Below are 18,097 nucleotides of genomic sequence, written 5' to 3' on the forward strand. Positions count from 1 at the left end.
TAGGCTCTGGTGTCTTATTGGAACATGTGTATCTTTCATTATTATTCTGAGTTATAACTTCTGTGTGACCTTCAGACAAAATTCTGTATGTAGTGTGTGGTCAGACCAAGATTGAGAGTGATAAGAGGTTTTAGAAGAATAACATTACAAGAACCTAGAATGAGAAGGTAATTCCTGTCTTCCTCAGTCACTTTCGTTGTTAGAAAATTATAAAGATAATAAAAATCGAAAGGAAAAGTGTGAAGAACAGGCCCTGGGCATTGATTAACTATAAACGGAAATTTACTCGGTGATTTCCCAGGCTTTCTTGAAAGGAAGCTGGTTCCTAGAAATCTTGTGGCAAATGCCCTGAATGCAAGAATCAACTTGGGCTTAGCCTTTCAGATACACAATTTTAGGGATTGTGTCCATGGGGCTCAAGGAAGACATGGAGCAGTATCCTGAATGTCGTAGTTACAGAAGTTGAGGCATTTTTAGCAAAAACACTGTAGCTCCAGATTACCTTGTTTCTGTAAGATGGTGATGAAAATAAACAGCCGTCGTGTTTTTTAAAATTCCATGTGATAAACTACAGGACTAATAAGTTATGGTGGCAGAGTTTTCTTTGAAGTTTGTTTTTTTCTGCACCTGAAGGATGTAAGAAACTTAAACAGGACATGCCCTACCCTGTAGTAACCAGTAACGAATAAGGCTCCTGAAGTCTGTCATATCCTTTATGGATTTATTTTTTCAACTCTTCTGGATTCCCTAAATAATTGCATTCTGGCTTCCTTTGTTTGAAAACAGCTCGTTCAACTGGCTTTACAATGAGGGCCAAAAATAGCTCTTCCATTGGATGTGAGGGAAGGCTGGAAAATTAGGCTGAGTAGAATTAGGGACTTCAGGAATCTCTTAATTTGCATCTAAAATGCAGACAATTAGTAAAATTTGCCAATTAGTGACCCTTGATCTTTACTATCCTAAGGACCCAAGGAAACACAATTTGAACAGGATATTTTTTTGCCACCAAGGGAGCTTTCCTTTTGGACACTCAATTGAGAATCTTCATAGGCTCTACAGTCAAGAGCCCTGGGCTGCAGTGACAGTCTTGTTGGCCCACTCACCTGTACCCTTCTTCATGCTCTCTACTTCTCACACCCTGAAAATAAATGTTTCTATAACAACAATTTTGTTTATGTGATATGTATATACAGGGTCTGTAGGCTTATAGTTTTTGAAACCTCTTTTAATAAGGGTTCTTCAGTGCTTCAACCTCCCTTCTAACTCACCTCCCACCAGAGGTGGTGGGAAAAGGAGGGTTAAGAGGAAACAGGGGCTGTAGATCTGTTTACAAATAGTTCTTTGGGCCATACCAGTCTTCGTTGTCAGGACATCAGCAGTTCAGTCTACGAGCAAAACACCCACATGAATCAGCACCAGCAGTTTGATCCAAAAGAAATCTCAAGGCTCTGACAAATGGCCCAAGTCCACTGAGGCAGCAAGAAGCTGCCAGAATATCACAACAAGTTCTTTGATGAGTTATTCTCTGAAGTCACCACAAGCTTCTTGATACAAGGTGGACCAATACAAGAGCGTCATCATGAAGACTAACAAGGCAGAGCAAAGTCAATGCCAGAGCCTTCTCTCACTGTCTGTTGGGTCCTATTTATATTCTACCTAAACATCACATGTCCTCGCTCATGTGTCTGCTTCTGCAAAACATCCTTTCACCTGTCTGCCCCAGCAAAACATCATATGACATAACTGAATTTCCAAAGGAACCAGAAATTTCCATGCCAGGGGTCTCTCCTGAATGCATTTGCATGTTAAGCCTTCTCCCTTTGTATTTCAGCTAGTGCCATAACCTTTAGGCTCTGGTTGTTCTGATACCCATGTCAAACACTATTTGGTTAAAACTCTTAATTATATTTCTCATCCTACTGATTAACAAAATAATATGTGTTCACTATAGTAAGAGTAAAGCCTACTGAAGAGTGTCAACTGGGAGACATATTACCAGTTATGTAATGACTAACAGGAAATTCATTACTTGATTCTTCTTAGAGGTAGTTTTCTACATATACTATATAAAAAAGAATGAAAAATCTGCTTTGTATCTTTGTGTACTTAACAGCAAATCATGGCATTTTCTCAATGGCATTACAGATGTAACCATTATCATAATATGCATAGTAATGCAGTTTAAATTGATATTAAACTCCATCATCAATTTCCTTAATTTGGGTAGATATTGGAATTATTCAACAGAATGCATTTCTTTTGTGTCTGACTCTGTTCATATTTCTAACAGTTTTGTTAGAAAAAAAATTTTGGAGGCTGGGTAGATTACTCAGGCTTCTTTAGAGAAACAGAACCAAAAGCATATGCTATTACAAACAGGGGCTTATTGAGCTGACTCAGAAGGTCCCAGAGACTGAGAAATCCTGTAGTGCCTGCTTGCAGGGTAGAGAGCTAAATCTGCTGAGACTGGAAAATCTAGAAGCCTCAGAGTGATAGAGGGGTGGAGGAGCAGCCCTGGTCTAAGACCAGGGACCTACAGAGCCTCTGATGCAAGTCTAAGGTCAATAATTAAAGAGCCTGGAGGCTTATGTCAACAGGCCACAGCAACAGATAATTGAACTTGGCCAGGAAGGGAAGGCATGATTGAAGACTGACTTCCCACTTCTACTTGGATGGTTTATTTTGCTCATGGCCACTCCCATCCCTTGGGATTCTTATCTTCCCTGCTCGTTCATGTAGGAAGCAGTCTCCCAGATTCCACTCCACAGACATCCCCTGAAGAATGGGTTACCAGTTTTCTAGGCATCTTCTCTATTCAACCAAGCTGACAGCCACGGTAGCCATCGCAGATGTCAGAACTTGCGGGTATTATTATAGAAAATATGTGAACACTGACATTGATCATCTCTGTGAGTTCTCCTAACATTGCCACCCAACCAATGCTGACATTCCAGGAGCTCTTCTGCTTCCACAAGAAAGATGGCAACAGTTGATGTCAAGTGTAAATATCTTTCTGGAAAATGTAGGCATAATTTTTTTTGTGTGCACTGTATAAAGGTTATTCGTGTGTTATTCAAATGTTGATTTCTATGCTCTCATGTCTGTTTTTAATCCAGACATGGCTTTGTTATGCTTATTCTTAAAAGCTCTGGTCTCAAATTTGTATAAGCATTGCTCCTCATGCATTTTCTGCCTTGCCAGTAAAAGCCAATGAGCCAATACAGAGCTTTAGAGAGAATAAGGTGGAGTGGAGAATAGGAGGGGTGGAGAACGAACCAGAAAGTGAGGGAGGCAACCTTGAGGAGAGGTTGGTGAAAACATCAGGAGAAGAGAGCTGAATCAGAAAGGACAAAGAAATGGAAATAAAATGAGAATGTTGTCTGGGAGGGAGCCTGACTAGCTTGGAGGTTTGGATGGAGCAGTGATTGCGCAGTATTTAACTCAAGGCAATTTTAATATATCTTAGTCTCTTTGTATGGTTATTGGGAAACTAGCAAAGGTAAAGAAATACAGTTGTTTTGATTAATATACTACTTACATTTATATTAAAACAAGCCATTTTACAGGAAAACATTCAGAGAATAAAGAGGTTGGACCTGGTGACAATGGCTGGCCTTGGGAGGTGGGGACACTCATAAATAATTCTATAGCATAGCTCAAGGAATGTAAGAGATACTGTGAAATCCAGTCTTTGTAGACCAAGCAACTGAGGCTAACAATCTTTGTGTGGGAACCTCTCCTGGGATAGAAGGGTGTGGAGGAAACCTACTGCTAACAGTGAACCACTGTCAACTGAGTATTCCGAGAGGCAGCATCCCCTGCTGACTGAGAAATTGATCCAAGCATTAACACCTGCTGGAAGAAGCAGAGAAGGTTGTGCATGGTCTGGGAATCCCAGAGTTCATCTACAAACAAAGAGGTAAAGGCATGGGAAGGAACTGGCATGTCTCTTGGTGGCATGGTCTCACAATGAAGCTGGAGTTGACAGAACTGTACCCAAGTGCCAGTGAACTTCACCACATCCATACAAACAGGCAGATTCAGGCAAACTGTCTGAATTGTTTCCTTTTTCCCATGGAAACTTAAAATGTTGCAGCTTGCATCTGGCCCACAAGGCAGAAGTTACCAGGCCTTTCTTCCCCTTTCTTTGTCTATGAGTAACTTCTTACAGAGCGTCTTGCTTGCCTTTCTGCACTGAAATGTTTACTCTGCAGCCCTTCCCTGAACTGACTTTCCTGTTTCCTCTTATTTTCCCAGTCTAAAATCGCTAGCTTTCCTGGAAAGTACTTTACGTAAATACTCCCGTGTTTAAAGATAACATCATGTTGCCTTTATTCTTCCAATGCATCTTGGGACTTGTATGCTGTTCCACAGACTAGTTAAACCCGTGTTGCTTCATTTTTGAGCAATTGAAAAGTTCGTATACAATTTTTTTCTTTGCTTTCTTTCACAGCCAGGGTTTTTGTCAATTTACTATTGTAATGGCTTTCTTGATGGCACAACATATGGTCAATTTTGGTAATGTTCCAGGAGGACTTGGACCTGGGGTGAGTTGTGTCATTGTTAATGAGCGGTGCCGTTGTTGAATGCTGTGAACCACTTGGATCAGCTGGACCAACTTTAGGAATTAGCCTTAGACCTATACCACATATGCTGAAATTTTCTTTTGCTTGGCGTTACATTAGATTTTAAAAGAAATGTTTAGGAAGTGTCTGTGGTGATAGTGCATTTGACTGCTTCTCCTTTTTATCCTAAAACTGTGATTTTTAAAACACACGCTTTGTATTGTTTTGCCTTCCCTGAACTGGCCTTCCCAAGCCAATGAAATGCTATACCTTCTTCCAAATAAGGCTATTTGAGCTAATGTTGGTTCATATTCATATTAATATTGTGGTAGATACCCTAGCATATTCATTTATGAACATAACTTCACAACACTTTAGTACATTAAAAAGAACCTTGATGTTCACTGAAAGAATAGTATGTTCAAATAAGATTCATCCTCAAAAATCAAAGCTTATTCTCTAAAAATAATTCATCATATCCAAAGGAAAATAATATGCAAAAACATATGGAAAAACTTAGTTGACAGAATACTCAATAGTCTTTACACGTGTTTAACAATAATGATTTCTCAGCGCGTGGAAGAAGGCTCAGTAGGGAAGGTCCTGATGCACAAAGGTGAGGATCCATGTTTGGACGGCCAGCACCTTTTATTTAAAGCTGGATCCAGTGACTCACATTGGCAGCTCCAGCACTGGACTGAGGACAAAGCCAGGCGAATCCTCAGAGCTCATTAACTCATCAACCTTGATGAAACCATGAGCTGCAGTCTCAGAGAGATACTGCTTCCCAAAATTCAGGTGGAGAACCATCAAAGGAAATGCTAGCTGTTGACCTCTGACCTCCCTGTACACACTCACACACTTGTATGTGTAGCTGCATGCCCACGTATGCCCACCCATAGGCACATTTACAGACAGCAGATACATATATGCTTGAATTCACACACAATAAGTAAGAGGTAGACATTTTATAAACATGGCATTTGTGTGCATATATACAAAGTTGTAGCCCACACAGCCTGGTATAACTAATGACAAAATGGTAGAGGCAGTTCTGATAAAGGTACAAATGAGGCAGTGTTGCTTAAACCTCAAGTGTCTTGGTGATGTTGGACCAGCTCAATGATCAATGCCGACATGACGTTAAGCTAGGACTCAAAAAACAGACTGAAGTAAAGCTCTTACATTTTGATGACTTGTACTTAGAAACTCCCCAAAGCATCTCATTGGAAAATTCCAACATCTAAAACAGGCATCTTTAAAAACATAAACCTGACTCATTGTATAAAACTCCCATTGGTTGGGAAAAAGAACAATATGGAGAAATTGAAAATGAAACTGATGAACTCTTAGGGTTGGAGGGGGACAGGTAGGGAATTTTTTTTTTATTAACTTGAGTATTTCTTATTTACATTTCGAGTGTTATTCCCTTTCCTGGTTTCCGGGCCAACATCCCCCTAACTCCTCCACCTCCCCTTCTTTATGGGTGTTCCCTTCCCCATCCTACCCCCATTGCCGCCCAACCCCCAACAGTCATGCTCACTGGGGGTTCAGTCTTAGCAGGACCCAGGGCTTCCCCTTCCACTGGTGGGAATTTTTTTCTCTGATGGAAATTGTGGGATTGTAGATAGAGAAGGATGGGTCCAAGATCAAGTGTGGGGAAAGAACTTGAATAGACATTTTGCATAAAAAGGAATATAAATGACCTTCCCGCTCATTAACAGATATTCAAGGACACACAAAATGCTACTTTTTCCTTAATATTTCTCAAAGAAATGTTGGATTGAAAGTCTATGTCCTAAACATCCTTGGATTCCACAGGGAGATTTTTCAGGATGGACAAGAAAAAGCACTACCTAATGACTCAGGGTAGAGCAGAACGCATTTGATGGGCAGGACTTGGAGGATGGCTTTATGAGTATCATTTTAGAGGACATTTCTCGTTTCTTTTTTTTTTGTTGTTCTTTTTTTCGGAGCTGGGGACCGAACCCAGGGCCTTGCGCCTCCTAGGCAAGCGCCCTACCACTGAGCTAAATCCCCAACCCCTTTCTCGTTTCTTTTATTCCTACTTTTTACCTCCTTCAGTTCAGAGGTGAAATGCCCTGGATAGCTCAAATATGCTCCCTATTTAGAGAGGCTGGCCAGGGACCCTGTTCTTCCTGCCCTTACCTTTTATATGCAAGGTTTGGAGGTGAGAACCATCGCTCCTCGCCTGTGTCTTCGGTCACATCCATACATGGCCTTTGCATGAATGGAAGGAGGATGGAAATGAGTAACTTTAAAATTTGCCTTTATTTGTTACAGTTAGTGTGGGTGTGTTGCACAAGTGTGGAGAGTGGAGAACAGTTTTTCAGGAATCATTTGTCCCTTTCCCCATGGGAGTTCCCAGCATGGGACTCAAGCCACTGGTCTTGGCAGGTTGCAAGTTGCTCTCCCCACTGAGCCATTCATTCCACTGCCCGACAAAGCTTTAGTTTTTGTCGACTTTGTAAAGTGTAAAGATGACATCACTCTGAACTACTGTAGAGACTGAGTCCATGGTGTATTCCTTGACTGTTTGCTTTTTCATACTTTGAAACTATCTGCCCAATGTCTTTTGCAATTAGAAATCGAAAGATACGAAAAAGTTCTTAATTTTTTATAATTGCGTCCTATATTAAGGAGCTATATGTTAGTATTTTTATTTTACTTTATAAACTCCATTAATCTTATAATTTTACTAAGTATTAATTTATAGAACTTAATGATATTTGTGTTATCAAATTTGCTCTTCTTCCCGTTTTGAATTAAACATACCAACTCTATAGCTCTAGCCAGAAATCAGACACGTTTTCCTCTGGACAGCTTTGTTTTAAAACTCTGCAGTTTGCATCTGTCACATGAAGTAAATCTGAAAAAGTAGATTGTTTCACGGGCTCTGCTGAGAGGGTCTGCTAACCTGCTACTTTGAGGAGCAGATTTCGAAAGTTTCCCAGACAGACTTACTTCAGCGCTCCTGAACCGCGTTCTTTTCCCAAATTAGCTGCGCTCTACCTGCTTCCCCTCTCTTCTTTTACTATTCAAGTAGTAAATGAATGTACCAGAGGATTATTTTCTAGATGAACTTAGGGACATGGGGTCAATTTCACTTCCTTAATCAGCTCTTGTATGCGGACTTTGCTTTCAATTTCATTTTTTAGAAAATAATTTGGGAAAATATGATATTTTTGAAATGTGTGGTATTTCCATTTCAGGGTTATGTCCACACCTGAAATTATCTAACTGCCTATCTGTCTTCCAGTCCACACTTGATTTCTCGATGGAATACCAATCTGTTCGTTATTGTAGTCATTCCTAAGATCAGTGTAATCTATTTCTCCTGCATAGTGCTGGGATATGGAATGATATGTAAGAAAGTTATTGGTTATGTAGTTTTTATTCATTATTGACATTCCCCCCAACCTATTATAGATGTTGGCACTTCAGTCCTAGTGGCACCTCTGGTGTTTGCTAAGCATTGTCAATGGCATAAATATAGAAGTCAAAGCTATCGTGTTTTCTCCTTGTAAGCAGTGGCGACTACATTTGTATAAACCTCTACGTGTTTAATATCGAACCAAGTGGAATTTAGATCCCAGATTTGCCCTTTTGTAGTTTTATTACAACCTCACACAAGCTTCCTGTGCTCTTAATTTTACTTGTAAAATGGAGACTCTTGTCGGATGTGCCTCATAAATGTCTTAGCACGTGACAGATCCAGAGTCTGCCACACAGTTTGCCTGGTACTTAACTTGTAGCAGAGACTTAAAAAGAAAAGCCCTAGTGTACGTATTATTACCTCATGAGATGGCTGTGTGCTTATCTCTGGGACAATGGAAAAGGAATGAGAGTGAGAGCAAGCCTGCCTGGAATATAGGTGGTGGCTCACTGTGAGGAGAAATCCTGTCTGTCCACCCCCGGTTTAACTTACTTCTGCTCCGTCCTCACATGCTACGTGTCTTTTAAAAGAGTATGCATTTTTTCCAGTAAGAAAGAAATGAAGAACAAGATGCTCTTCTGCTTTCAAGGGCTCTGTTTCTTCTGTTGGAGGAAGGAAGGGTGGAGTTGAATCAAACACTGAGCTTCTGAAACGTTAACCCTTTTCGTTCAATTCTTTTGTTATCAAGAGGGCTTGAAAATGTTAGTGTGTTTATTTTTCTCTTGTTCTTTTTTTTCTCTTCTTCTTAAAATGCATAGTACACAGTTAGAACACTCTTGGGGTTACTCAGATCTGCGTGGATATGTGGGAATATCTTCATCATCACCATCAACCCTTAATGAATTGAATCTCTTCATTTTAATTCTCTTGTACAACAGGCTATGTCAATATTCTCTAGTCTGGCATGGCTAACATTTTTATTATGGGACATTAAGCTCTGTCTATTGTCATAGTTAGTAAAGCTCACTTTACCAGATATATGATTTGAGCATGGAAAGATTGTAGAACAAACAAGTTCTCTTTATTAATCCATATTATATAGTTGTGTTGACAACGTTTCATAATTTTATTAGTGATTGCTTCTGCATTAATATCACATGAACCTAGAACATTTGAGTACCCCTGCTTTCCACACAGAGGGCTTTTGTGAGGACACACTGGGGCTCTCCTGAGCCCAGCTGTCTCCCATGCTGCCTGTCTCCGTTTTCTCTGACGTGCTGGGTTGAGCTTTCTTTAGGCAATCTTGAAACTGCTGCTCCAGTACAAACTCCTCAGCTTGCTTTCAAGTTCCCGGTGAGTGTTGGCGGAAACTTCTCTCTGTTTCCTGAGAGGAGGTTTGTGTCTCTTGACTCAGCCCTTCTTCACCTCACTAACTCTCACCCTTATTTCACTGTCACATTCAGTTGCTTCCAGACTGGGATGGCTTTCTTGCTGGTAATTCTGGATACAGAGTTCACTACAAATGCTGCTCAGGCCACTTCCAATGGGTGCCACCTCTGCGATAAGAGGTTAGTCCGTGCATGGTGGCTTCTGCTTTGTTTTTCTTTGTTGTCCCACTTTCCTGAAAAAAAAAACAACAACAACAAAACATCAGAATAGAAGTCATCCTCATACTGAGTCTTTACTGATAGGATTTCTTCTCTTTGTATGGAGAAACCAGATTTAGACCAAATTTCATGTCCAAGGTTACATTTTCGGGAAACCTACATAGTGGGGACTCTTAACATTGGAGATGACCCTGGCTTAATTCTAAAAGGAGGCTTCATGACTTTCTGTTGTGGTGCCATGATAGTTTGGACAATATTGCAGTAAGATGCCTGCTAGCCAGTTTTGTATCAACAAGCTAGGGCCATCTGAAAGGAAGGATCCTTGAAAGAATGCCACCATAAAATACGGCTGTAGGCAAGCCTGTAGGGCATTTTCTTTCTTTCTTTTATTGGGTGTTTTAATTTACATTTCAAATATCCCCTTTCCAGATTTCCTGTTCATAAAGCCCCTATCTTATCTCCCCCACCCACTGACTCACCCCTTCTCTCCTCCCCACCCTGACATTCCCCAACACTGGGTATCAAGCCTTGGCAGGACCAAGGACTTCTCCAATTGATGCCCAAGAAGGCCATCCTCTGCTACATATGCAGCTGAAGTCATGGGTCTGTCCATGTGTAATCGTTGGATGGTCGTTTAGTCCCTGGGAGCTCTGGTTGTTGTTCTTATGGGGTTGCAAACCCCTTCAGCTCCTTCAATTCTTTCTCCAACTCCTCCATTGAGGACCTCATTCTCAGTTCAGTGGTTTGCTGCTAGCATTTGCCTCTGTATTTGTCATACTCTGGCAGAGCCTCTCAGGAGACAGCTAGATCAGGCTTCTATCAGCATGCACTTCTTGGCTTCATCAATATTATCCAGGTTAAGTGGCTGTATATATGGGATGGATCCCCAGGCGGGGAAGTCTTTTGGATGGCCTTTTCTTCAGTATCTGCTCCACTCTTTGTCTCCATATCTCCTCCTATGAATATTTTTGTTCCCCTTTCTAAGGAGGACTGATGCATCTGCACTTTGGTCTTCCTTCTTGAGCTTCATGTGGTCCATGGATTGTATCTTTGGTAATCCAAAGGCTAATATCCACTTATCAGTGAGTGCATACCATGTGCTTTTTTTTGTGATTGGGTTACCTCACTCAGGATGATATTTTCTAGTTCCGTCCATTTGCCTATGAATTTCATGAAGTCATTGTTTTTAATAGCTGAGTAGTACTCCATTGTGTAATTGTACCACATTTTCTGTATTCATTTTCCATATGTGTTGAGGGACATCTGAGTTCTTTCCAGCTTCTGGTTATTATAAATAAGGCTGCTATGAACATGGAGCATGTGTCCTTGTTATATGTTGGAGCATCTTTTGGGTATATGCCCAGGAGTGGTATAGCTGAGTCCTCAGGTAGTACAATGTCCAATTTTCTGAGAAACTGCCAGACTGATTTCCAGAGTGGTTGTACTAGCTTGCAATCCCACCAACAATGGAGGACTGTTCTTCTTCCTCATCCTTTCCAGCATCTGCTGTCACCTGAGTTTTTGATCTTACCCATCCTGACTGGTGTGAGGTGGAATCTCAGGGTTATTTTGATTTGTATTTCCTTGATTACTAAGGATGTTGAACATTTCTTTAGGTGCTTCTCCGCCATTTGATATTCCTCAGTTGAGAATTCTTTTTTTTAGTTCTGTATCCCATTTTTAATAGGGTTATTTGATTCTCTGGAATCTATCTTCTTGAGTTCTTTGTATCTAGTGGATATTTGCCTTCTATCAGGGGAGGATTGGTAAAGATCTTTGCCCAATCTGTTGGTTGCCATTTTGTCCTAATGACAGTGTCTTTTGCCTTACAGAAGCTTTGCAATTTTATGAGGTCCCATTTGTTCATCCTTGATGTTAGAGCATAAGCCATTGGTATTCTGTTCAGGAAATTTTCCCCAGGGTCCATGTGTTCGAGATTCTTCCCCACTTCTAATAGTTTGAGTGTATCTGGTTTTATGTGGAAGTCCTTGATCCACTTGGACTTGAGCTTTGTACAGGGTGATAAAAACATTAATTTGCATTCTTTTACATGTTGACTGCCAGTCGAACCAGCATCATTTGTTGAAAATTCTCTTTTGTTTTGTCCTTCCCCCCCCCCCTCACTGGATGGCTTTAGCTCTTTTGTCAAAGATCGAGTGACCATAGGTGTGTGGGTTCATTTCTGGGTTTTCAATTGTATTTCATTGATCTACCTCTCTGTCTCTGTACCAATACCATACAGTTTTTTTTAAATCATGATTGCTCTGTAATACAGCTTGAGGTCAGGGATGGTCATTCCTCCAGAAGTTCTTTTATTGTTGAGGACAGTTTTTGCTATCCTGTGTTTTTTGTTATTCCAAATGAATATGCAAATTCCTCTTTCTAACTCTGTGAAGAATTGAGTTGGAATTTTGGTGGGGGTTGCATTGAATTTGTAGATTGCTTTTGGCAAGATGGCCATTTGTAAGACATTTTCTTAATTAGTGTTTGATTGCTGAGGGCCTGACCATTGTGGGAGGGTCCACTTCTGGTCTGCGGTTCTGGGCTCTATCAAAAAAACAGCCTGAGCAAGCCATGGAGAACAAGCCTTGGGGAGCAAGCCAGTAAGCAGCATTCCTTCATGGCCTCTGCATGAGCTCCTGTCTCCAGGTTCCTGCCCTGCGTGAATTCTTGTCCTAACTTTCTTCAGTGATATGCTGTGGTGTGGAAGTGTAAACAAAATGAATCCTTCCTTCCCCAAGTTGCCTGGGTTATGGTGTTTTGTCACAGCAGTTGTATAAGGCAATATGTAACTTCTTCGTACTTTATCTTCACTATATTTAACATGATGATACTGCTTCCTATCAGAGTTGCTGTGATACAAAAATTAATAACATATAAGAGATAAGAGGTCTTGATCATGCACACCTATTGTTCATGTCATCATTGATAGTGAAATACTCTTTTTTTATATTTGAAGTTACAAAATGTAAAGATGATATGGCTACATTGTTCTTATATCCAAAGTGAAGGGGCACAAGTGTCTTCCTATTGGAAGCAAAATGGAAACGAAGCTGGAAATACAGATGCATAATTGAGCAGGACTTTGAAAGCACATTAGAGTCAAGAATTAGCAAGAGGACCTGAACATACTACAGTCATTACTTGACTAATAGATGCTAATTAAAACCCACCATCAGGACCACACAGCATAATCAAAGTAGGAGCAAGAGTCAGTTTCATGGATCTAATGGCAAGATGTGCTCAGTTTGGGCCATGCGACTTCCAGTATCATGTGACAATGTACATAAGAGTGGCTGATGTGAGAGGGAAGAGGACTCCAGCCTAGGGCACTCATGGGCGAAGAATGCCTGTCTTCTCTTGGCTTTAGGAGAGACGGAGAGTGCAAGATGAGGGTGCTGCATCTGAGGAGACATTTTTACTTTAGATTTATTGTATTTGGGTTATCCAAGTGGAACTATCCCAAAACCAGGACTTGGCAAACCCTTTTGAAGTATCAGAGAGTGATATGTACATGTGCTTTGTATTTCGTTTCTCATTCTTTATATTCATATATAATGTATACATTTTAATATATATATATTTGTAGTGCATTTTGAGTTATGAGCATAATTTAAAGTATAATATATTGTGTATAGTTTAAATAAAGGTATATATATTTTAAAGTAAAAACGGTATTTGATACATGTTAATATATTAAATATATTTATATATTTAAAAGATAAGTATATATGTCAAAAGTTAAAGTAGATAATAAATAATTTCAAATGTAATACAAACTATACATAATTTAAGATGTAAATTTATATCTATGTTTAATTTAGAAATAAAAATGTGGCATCAAACTTCCACAGGAACAAGGGCCTCCTCTCCCATTGATGTCAGACAAGACCATCCTTTGCTATCTATATATTTGGAACCATAGATCCGTCCCTGTATGTCCCTGTATACTCCTTTGTTGGTGGTCTGGTCCCTGGGAGCACTGGGTGGTCTGTCCAGGTGATGTTGTTCTTTCAATGGGGTTGAAATTCCCCTCAGCTCCTCCAGTCCTTCCACCAGCTCCCATAGCAGGGTCCTAGAGCTCAGTCTGATAGTTGGCTCCAAGCATTCACATCTGCATTGGTTAAAGGGGAGGGAGGAGAGGACGGTTGTGGGATGGGGGCTTGTGGAGGGTTAATATGGAAAGTGAGATATCATTTGAGATCTAAACAAATGGAATGATTAATAATGAAAAAGAAATAAAAATGTGGAACTAAACAAGGTGAATAACCCTTGACCTGATGTGGCACAGAAAGCCATACTTTTTCATCTTCTGCTGTAACTCTTGAAGGAGACCAAGGGCATAACTGAGATGTTACATCTCAGGATCTAGATTGACCTCTGCACAAAGGTGAATTAAAAAGTGGACTCGTCTGAGGTTACTAGATAACTAGGCAATAACATTTGCTGCCATGTGAAGGCAGTGTGAGGACAGGGTCAGCTGCTCTGCTGGAGGAGAGCTTCTGACTGCAAGTGCAGGACTCAGCCAGTGAAGTCCCTAACATGACCTGCCTTTCCTCCCCCCCCGCCCCTCCTCTCTTCCTAAAGGGAGAGCATCTAAAGATATTCTCTTCCTCAATAGACATCATGGAAACTAAAACAGCTTTCCAGCCTCCCTATTCCACTCTCTTCTTGGAGTTGGCCTTAGAGGAGGTCTCTTGCCTGCTTTACTTGATTGTAAATCATGAAATCTCATTTTAGCAAGAATCTTGCAAGTTAGCTAACAGGAGTCTTGCTAAGAGGGGCCAAGAAGCCTTGGGTGCAACAGCCTGGTTAGGTCTCATCTAGTATGTTAGCAATTTCTATGTAGTTCTTTTTTCCCATTCTTTCTTATGCAAAGAAATTTCCTTTAAAATAGCCATAGAGACAGGGTTTCAGAGAACTTTCTAGAACATGTTGAAGCTGAAGAATTGCTCTCACTCCAGGAGAATGGCACATATCTGTTGCACAGGGACGGACGCTCCCGTGTCTGGCCCATACCAGGCCATATCACAGCAGCCCTGAGGGTTGTTTGGCCTTTCAAAATATCCTTCTCAATGAACTCATAAATGTGTTTCCGGGTATTTGAAGTAATGCTGCAGCAAATGAATAGGACTGACAAAGGATGCTGACCTCTAGCTGCAGGCAGTTCAGCAGGGATCCCAGAGAGCCAGAAGTGTCTCAGGTGTCCTAAGCGGGGTACACGTGTGGCCCTGAGCCACAGACATACCAGCTCTGACACCGTCTTAAAGAGACAGCCTCGGAAGTGTCCTGGGTTATCATACACTCAACGTGTGTCTCCTGTGGAATTGCTTGCTTGCAGTGATGCGAAGAAATAGCTATAGGTTGGGACTGAGAAAACCATCTTTGCTGTAACCACACAGTAATTCAAACTGAATTTGAGTATGAAAAAATTAAAACGGAACATTATAACTAAAGACTAGATATTTGTAAGCTGAAAGGAAATTTTATTTATTTTGAAATTACATGCACACATATGATCTATGGTGATCATATTCATCCCCCCAAACATTCTCTTATCTCCTCCTTACTCACGCAGGTCCTTTTCTTCTCAACCAGCCATGTTTCTGCTTCCATGTCTTTCTTGTGCACACAGCCACCGACACTATGACTGTGGTGCCAGGGCACGTCCAGCAGACACCTCGCTTCTCAGACTCCTCCCCTGCCTCTGGCTTTTTCAGCATTTTCATCCTTTCTTGGATGCCATCCCTGGGCCTTGGTGGGTGTAATGTAGATGTCCCATTTAGGGGCGAGCATTCAACAGCCACTGCTGGCTTCTCTCACTAAGGCTGTCCAGAAGAACACTCAATTTTCCCTCACTTCTTGTCAGCACCATGAAGCATCTTTTAAAGGTGTCTATCAACTACAAAAGTAGGTTCAACAAAATCCAGACTTTTCAAATGTTGATTTTATTTTAACGGAATAATATCAGAAAATTCTTCATTTTATAGGTCCATGGAATTAATAAAGAATAATTCTTGACGTCCTAGATATTGTAGGAAGAAAAGTAACACCTTTACTTTACAAGAGTTTTATGGTATGAGACAGAATTAATGATACTGGCTTTAGAAAACAGAGTTTGATGCCAACATTTTGTGATGCTTAGGCTTATGGGAAGGGATAGTGTTAAATCCTTTTAAATATTGACCAAAACAAATACAGCTTAGATAATATTTAAATAAAGAAAACCTGAGTTCTGGTATTCTGTCCATTCTAACCAAGGAATTTCTCAAACTAGCCATGAATAATGAGTTTGTCTTATTCCCTTGATTACACAGATATTAGAGATTAAATATATTTTGTTGGTATGATTTTGTTAATTACAAGGTTAGCCAAGATAAGTTATGTTTGCTAGAGATTTCTATTAGAGGTCAAAATTTCCCTAAATACAACCTAGAATTTTTTAAAGACAATATTTTACTTCAGGTAAGTGTATAAAATGTATGGTACCTCAGTTTTGTACATATAGATGCTCAGTTTAGGTCACAAAGAGTAGTTTTAGATGTACTTTGTTATTCCTCAGAGTTCGCTTGGTTGGTTCTATGATTTACTTTCATTTCTATCTGGGCTCTTGGGGTGGCAGGTACGAACTTCTATATTGTTTCAATCATTATTGTCTCTGCTGAATTTTCTTGTATGCCAGTAGAAGGAACAGAGGGGACAGACCTTTTAAGTCTAGCCTTGGAATTCACACATAGTTTTGGGCATAACTACTCATGTATGGACAGGGCTTGGTGCTGATTTCAGGAAAGAAATAAAAACCCCACCTTAGTAAAGGGACTTTGGAAAAGGCACACGAAATAGGTAAGGTTGTTGTGACTGCCTTAGCCCACATATATGTGAGACAGTTTTAATTTACCATGTAGTAAAGGGTAAATTAATTTTTACTTATGGTGTCGAACCATTATATTTTTCATATTCCATAACCACAAGTCACAGATAATAATAAGAAAAGCAGGCCAGCAAGTTTCTTTTCAGTCTGGCTGCATTTGCTGATGGCATGAGGTTTTGATTAACTGCTGTCAGATGTGTCATGAGGGAAGGATTTATGCCTGTGAGAATGTCCAGCAGCTCGAGCATTTCACAGTCTTGATCATTACACCGTTTTCAGTGTTAGGAGGAGTTGGTAAGCTTGGTCTCTCAGTTGCTGTCGCTTTCCTGCCTCTATAACAAGATCAATGCTTAGTTCACTTTCGCTTGAAACCCTCTCAATGAGTGTTTTCTTGCTCTGAAGGTCTCAGGCCCACTCCCACTGCTTCTTGCAGAAAGCCTCTCCCAGCTGAACCTCTTCCTCTGTATGTTCGCACGTTATCTTCCTCTAATATAAACCACTATCTGCCGTTCTTAGGTTCACTTGTCTTCCCTGAGTGTGAGCTCAGCGAAGAAAACATGACATTGTCTTTGTTCATGACTACATTTCCTCCCATTGTTATTAGAGCATTGCAGTGGGCAATCAATGTTTAATTTCATCTGGAATAAATTGTAGTAATGTTACCCTCCTTCTTTAACATATTCACATGCAAGTAAAAATACTGTAGAATCCCTCTCTTTGATCAATACTGTTGAGTTAGGGCATTGAAAACAAGAATCATGTGGTGATTGTATGTGTGTGTGTGTGTGTGTGTGTGTGTGTGTGTGTGTGTGTGTGTGTGTGTGCAATTTATAAGGGGTTTTCCTCATAATATATAAAATAGCCTTTGGGAGAGCAACACTCATAAGGTCACTTCTCATGTTATAACTATACAACCAAGGGGATATATATATATATATATAAAGTATATATATATATATATATATATATATATATATAAATCTACAATTCCCTAGACTATCAGACCACCCTAGTCACCCAAATTTTATACTTCCTTTACATCTTTGATATCTTTCCTCATCACCATAGGAAATGCTGGAGTGGCAGCAATAGACTTCTCCAGGGAAGAGTGCACAGTACCAGATGCTAAGCGCTGACAACATACATACTAATAACATTATACAGACTGAGGAGGTTATATTTTGTAATGTGTGTGTGTGTGTGTGAGTGTGTGTATGTGTGAGTGTGTGAGTTGTGTATGTGTGAGTGTGCATGTGTGTGCGTGTATATGTGTGTGTGTGTGTGTGTGTGCCTGAAATAGCAACTAATGAAAAAAGGCCATGAATTTGAAAGAGAGAAGGAGGAGTGTATAGAAGGACTGAGGGAGGACAGGAGAGGATAAATAATGTAACTATAATATAATCTCAAAAATAAAAGAAAAAAACTTAAAAATATCTATTTCCCCAAAAACCTGCTCTAGATTGATTGCATAAGTAGTCTCATTACTTCCTGTTAAAATTATCTAAGACAGCTGTATTATATATACATATTTATGTATAAAATAGATAAACATAATGAATGTTTAGTATATATCTATTTTAAACAACACTTGCAGTGAATCACATTGCTCTATAGCATACCTTTCTATTGCTGTGCAAGAACTCATGACCAAAGAGGC

The 18,097-nt window shown here is 40.1% G+C and overlaps 1 protein-coding gene across 48 annotated transcripts in view; it reads left to right on the forward strand.

The window, feature by feature from the left end:
- Il15 (interleukin 15) overlaps nt 1–18,097 on the forward strand; it is a 66,545-nt gene that overhangs the window by 25,013 nt on the left and 23,435 nt on the right. For 6 of the 48 annotated variants that reach the window (XM_087593918.1, XM_087593933.1, XM_087593911.1 and 3 more), the window contains 1 exon segment: nt 3,749–3,919. Coding sequence is in view for 2 of the 11 variants with exons in the window: in XM_087593897.1 (XP_087450023.1) it covers nt 965–1,180 (216 nt within the window). In the remaining 9 variants the exon portion in view is untranslated. 48 annotated transcript variants of the gene reach the window in all.

This window comes from Rattus norvegicus, chromosome 19 (assembly GCF_021556685.1).
Source record: "Rattus norvegicus strain SHRSP/BbbUtx chromosome 19, alternate assembly SHRSP_T2T, whole genome shotgun sequence".
NCBI lineage: Eukaryota > Metazoa > Chordata > Mammalia > Rodentia > Muridae > Rattus > Rattus norvegicus.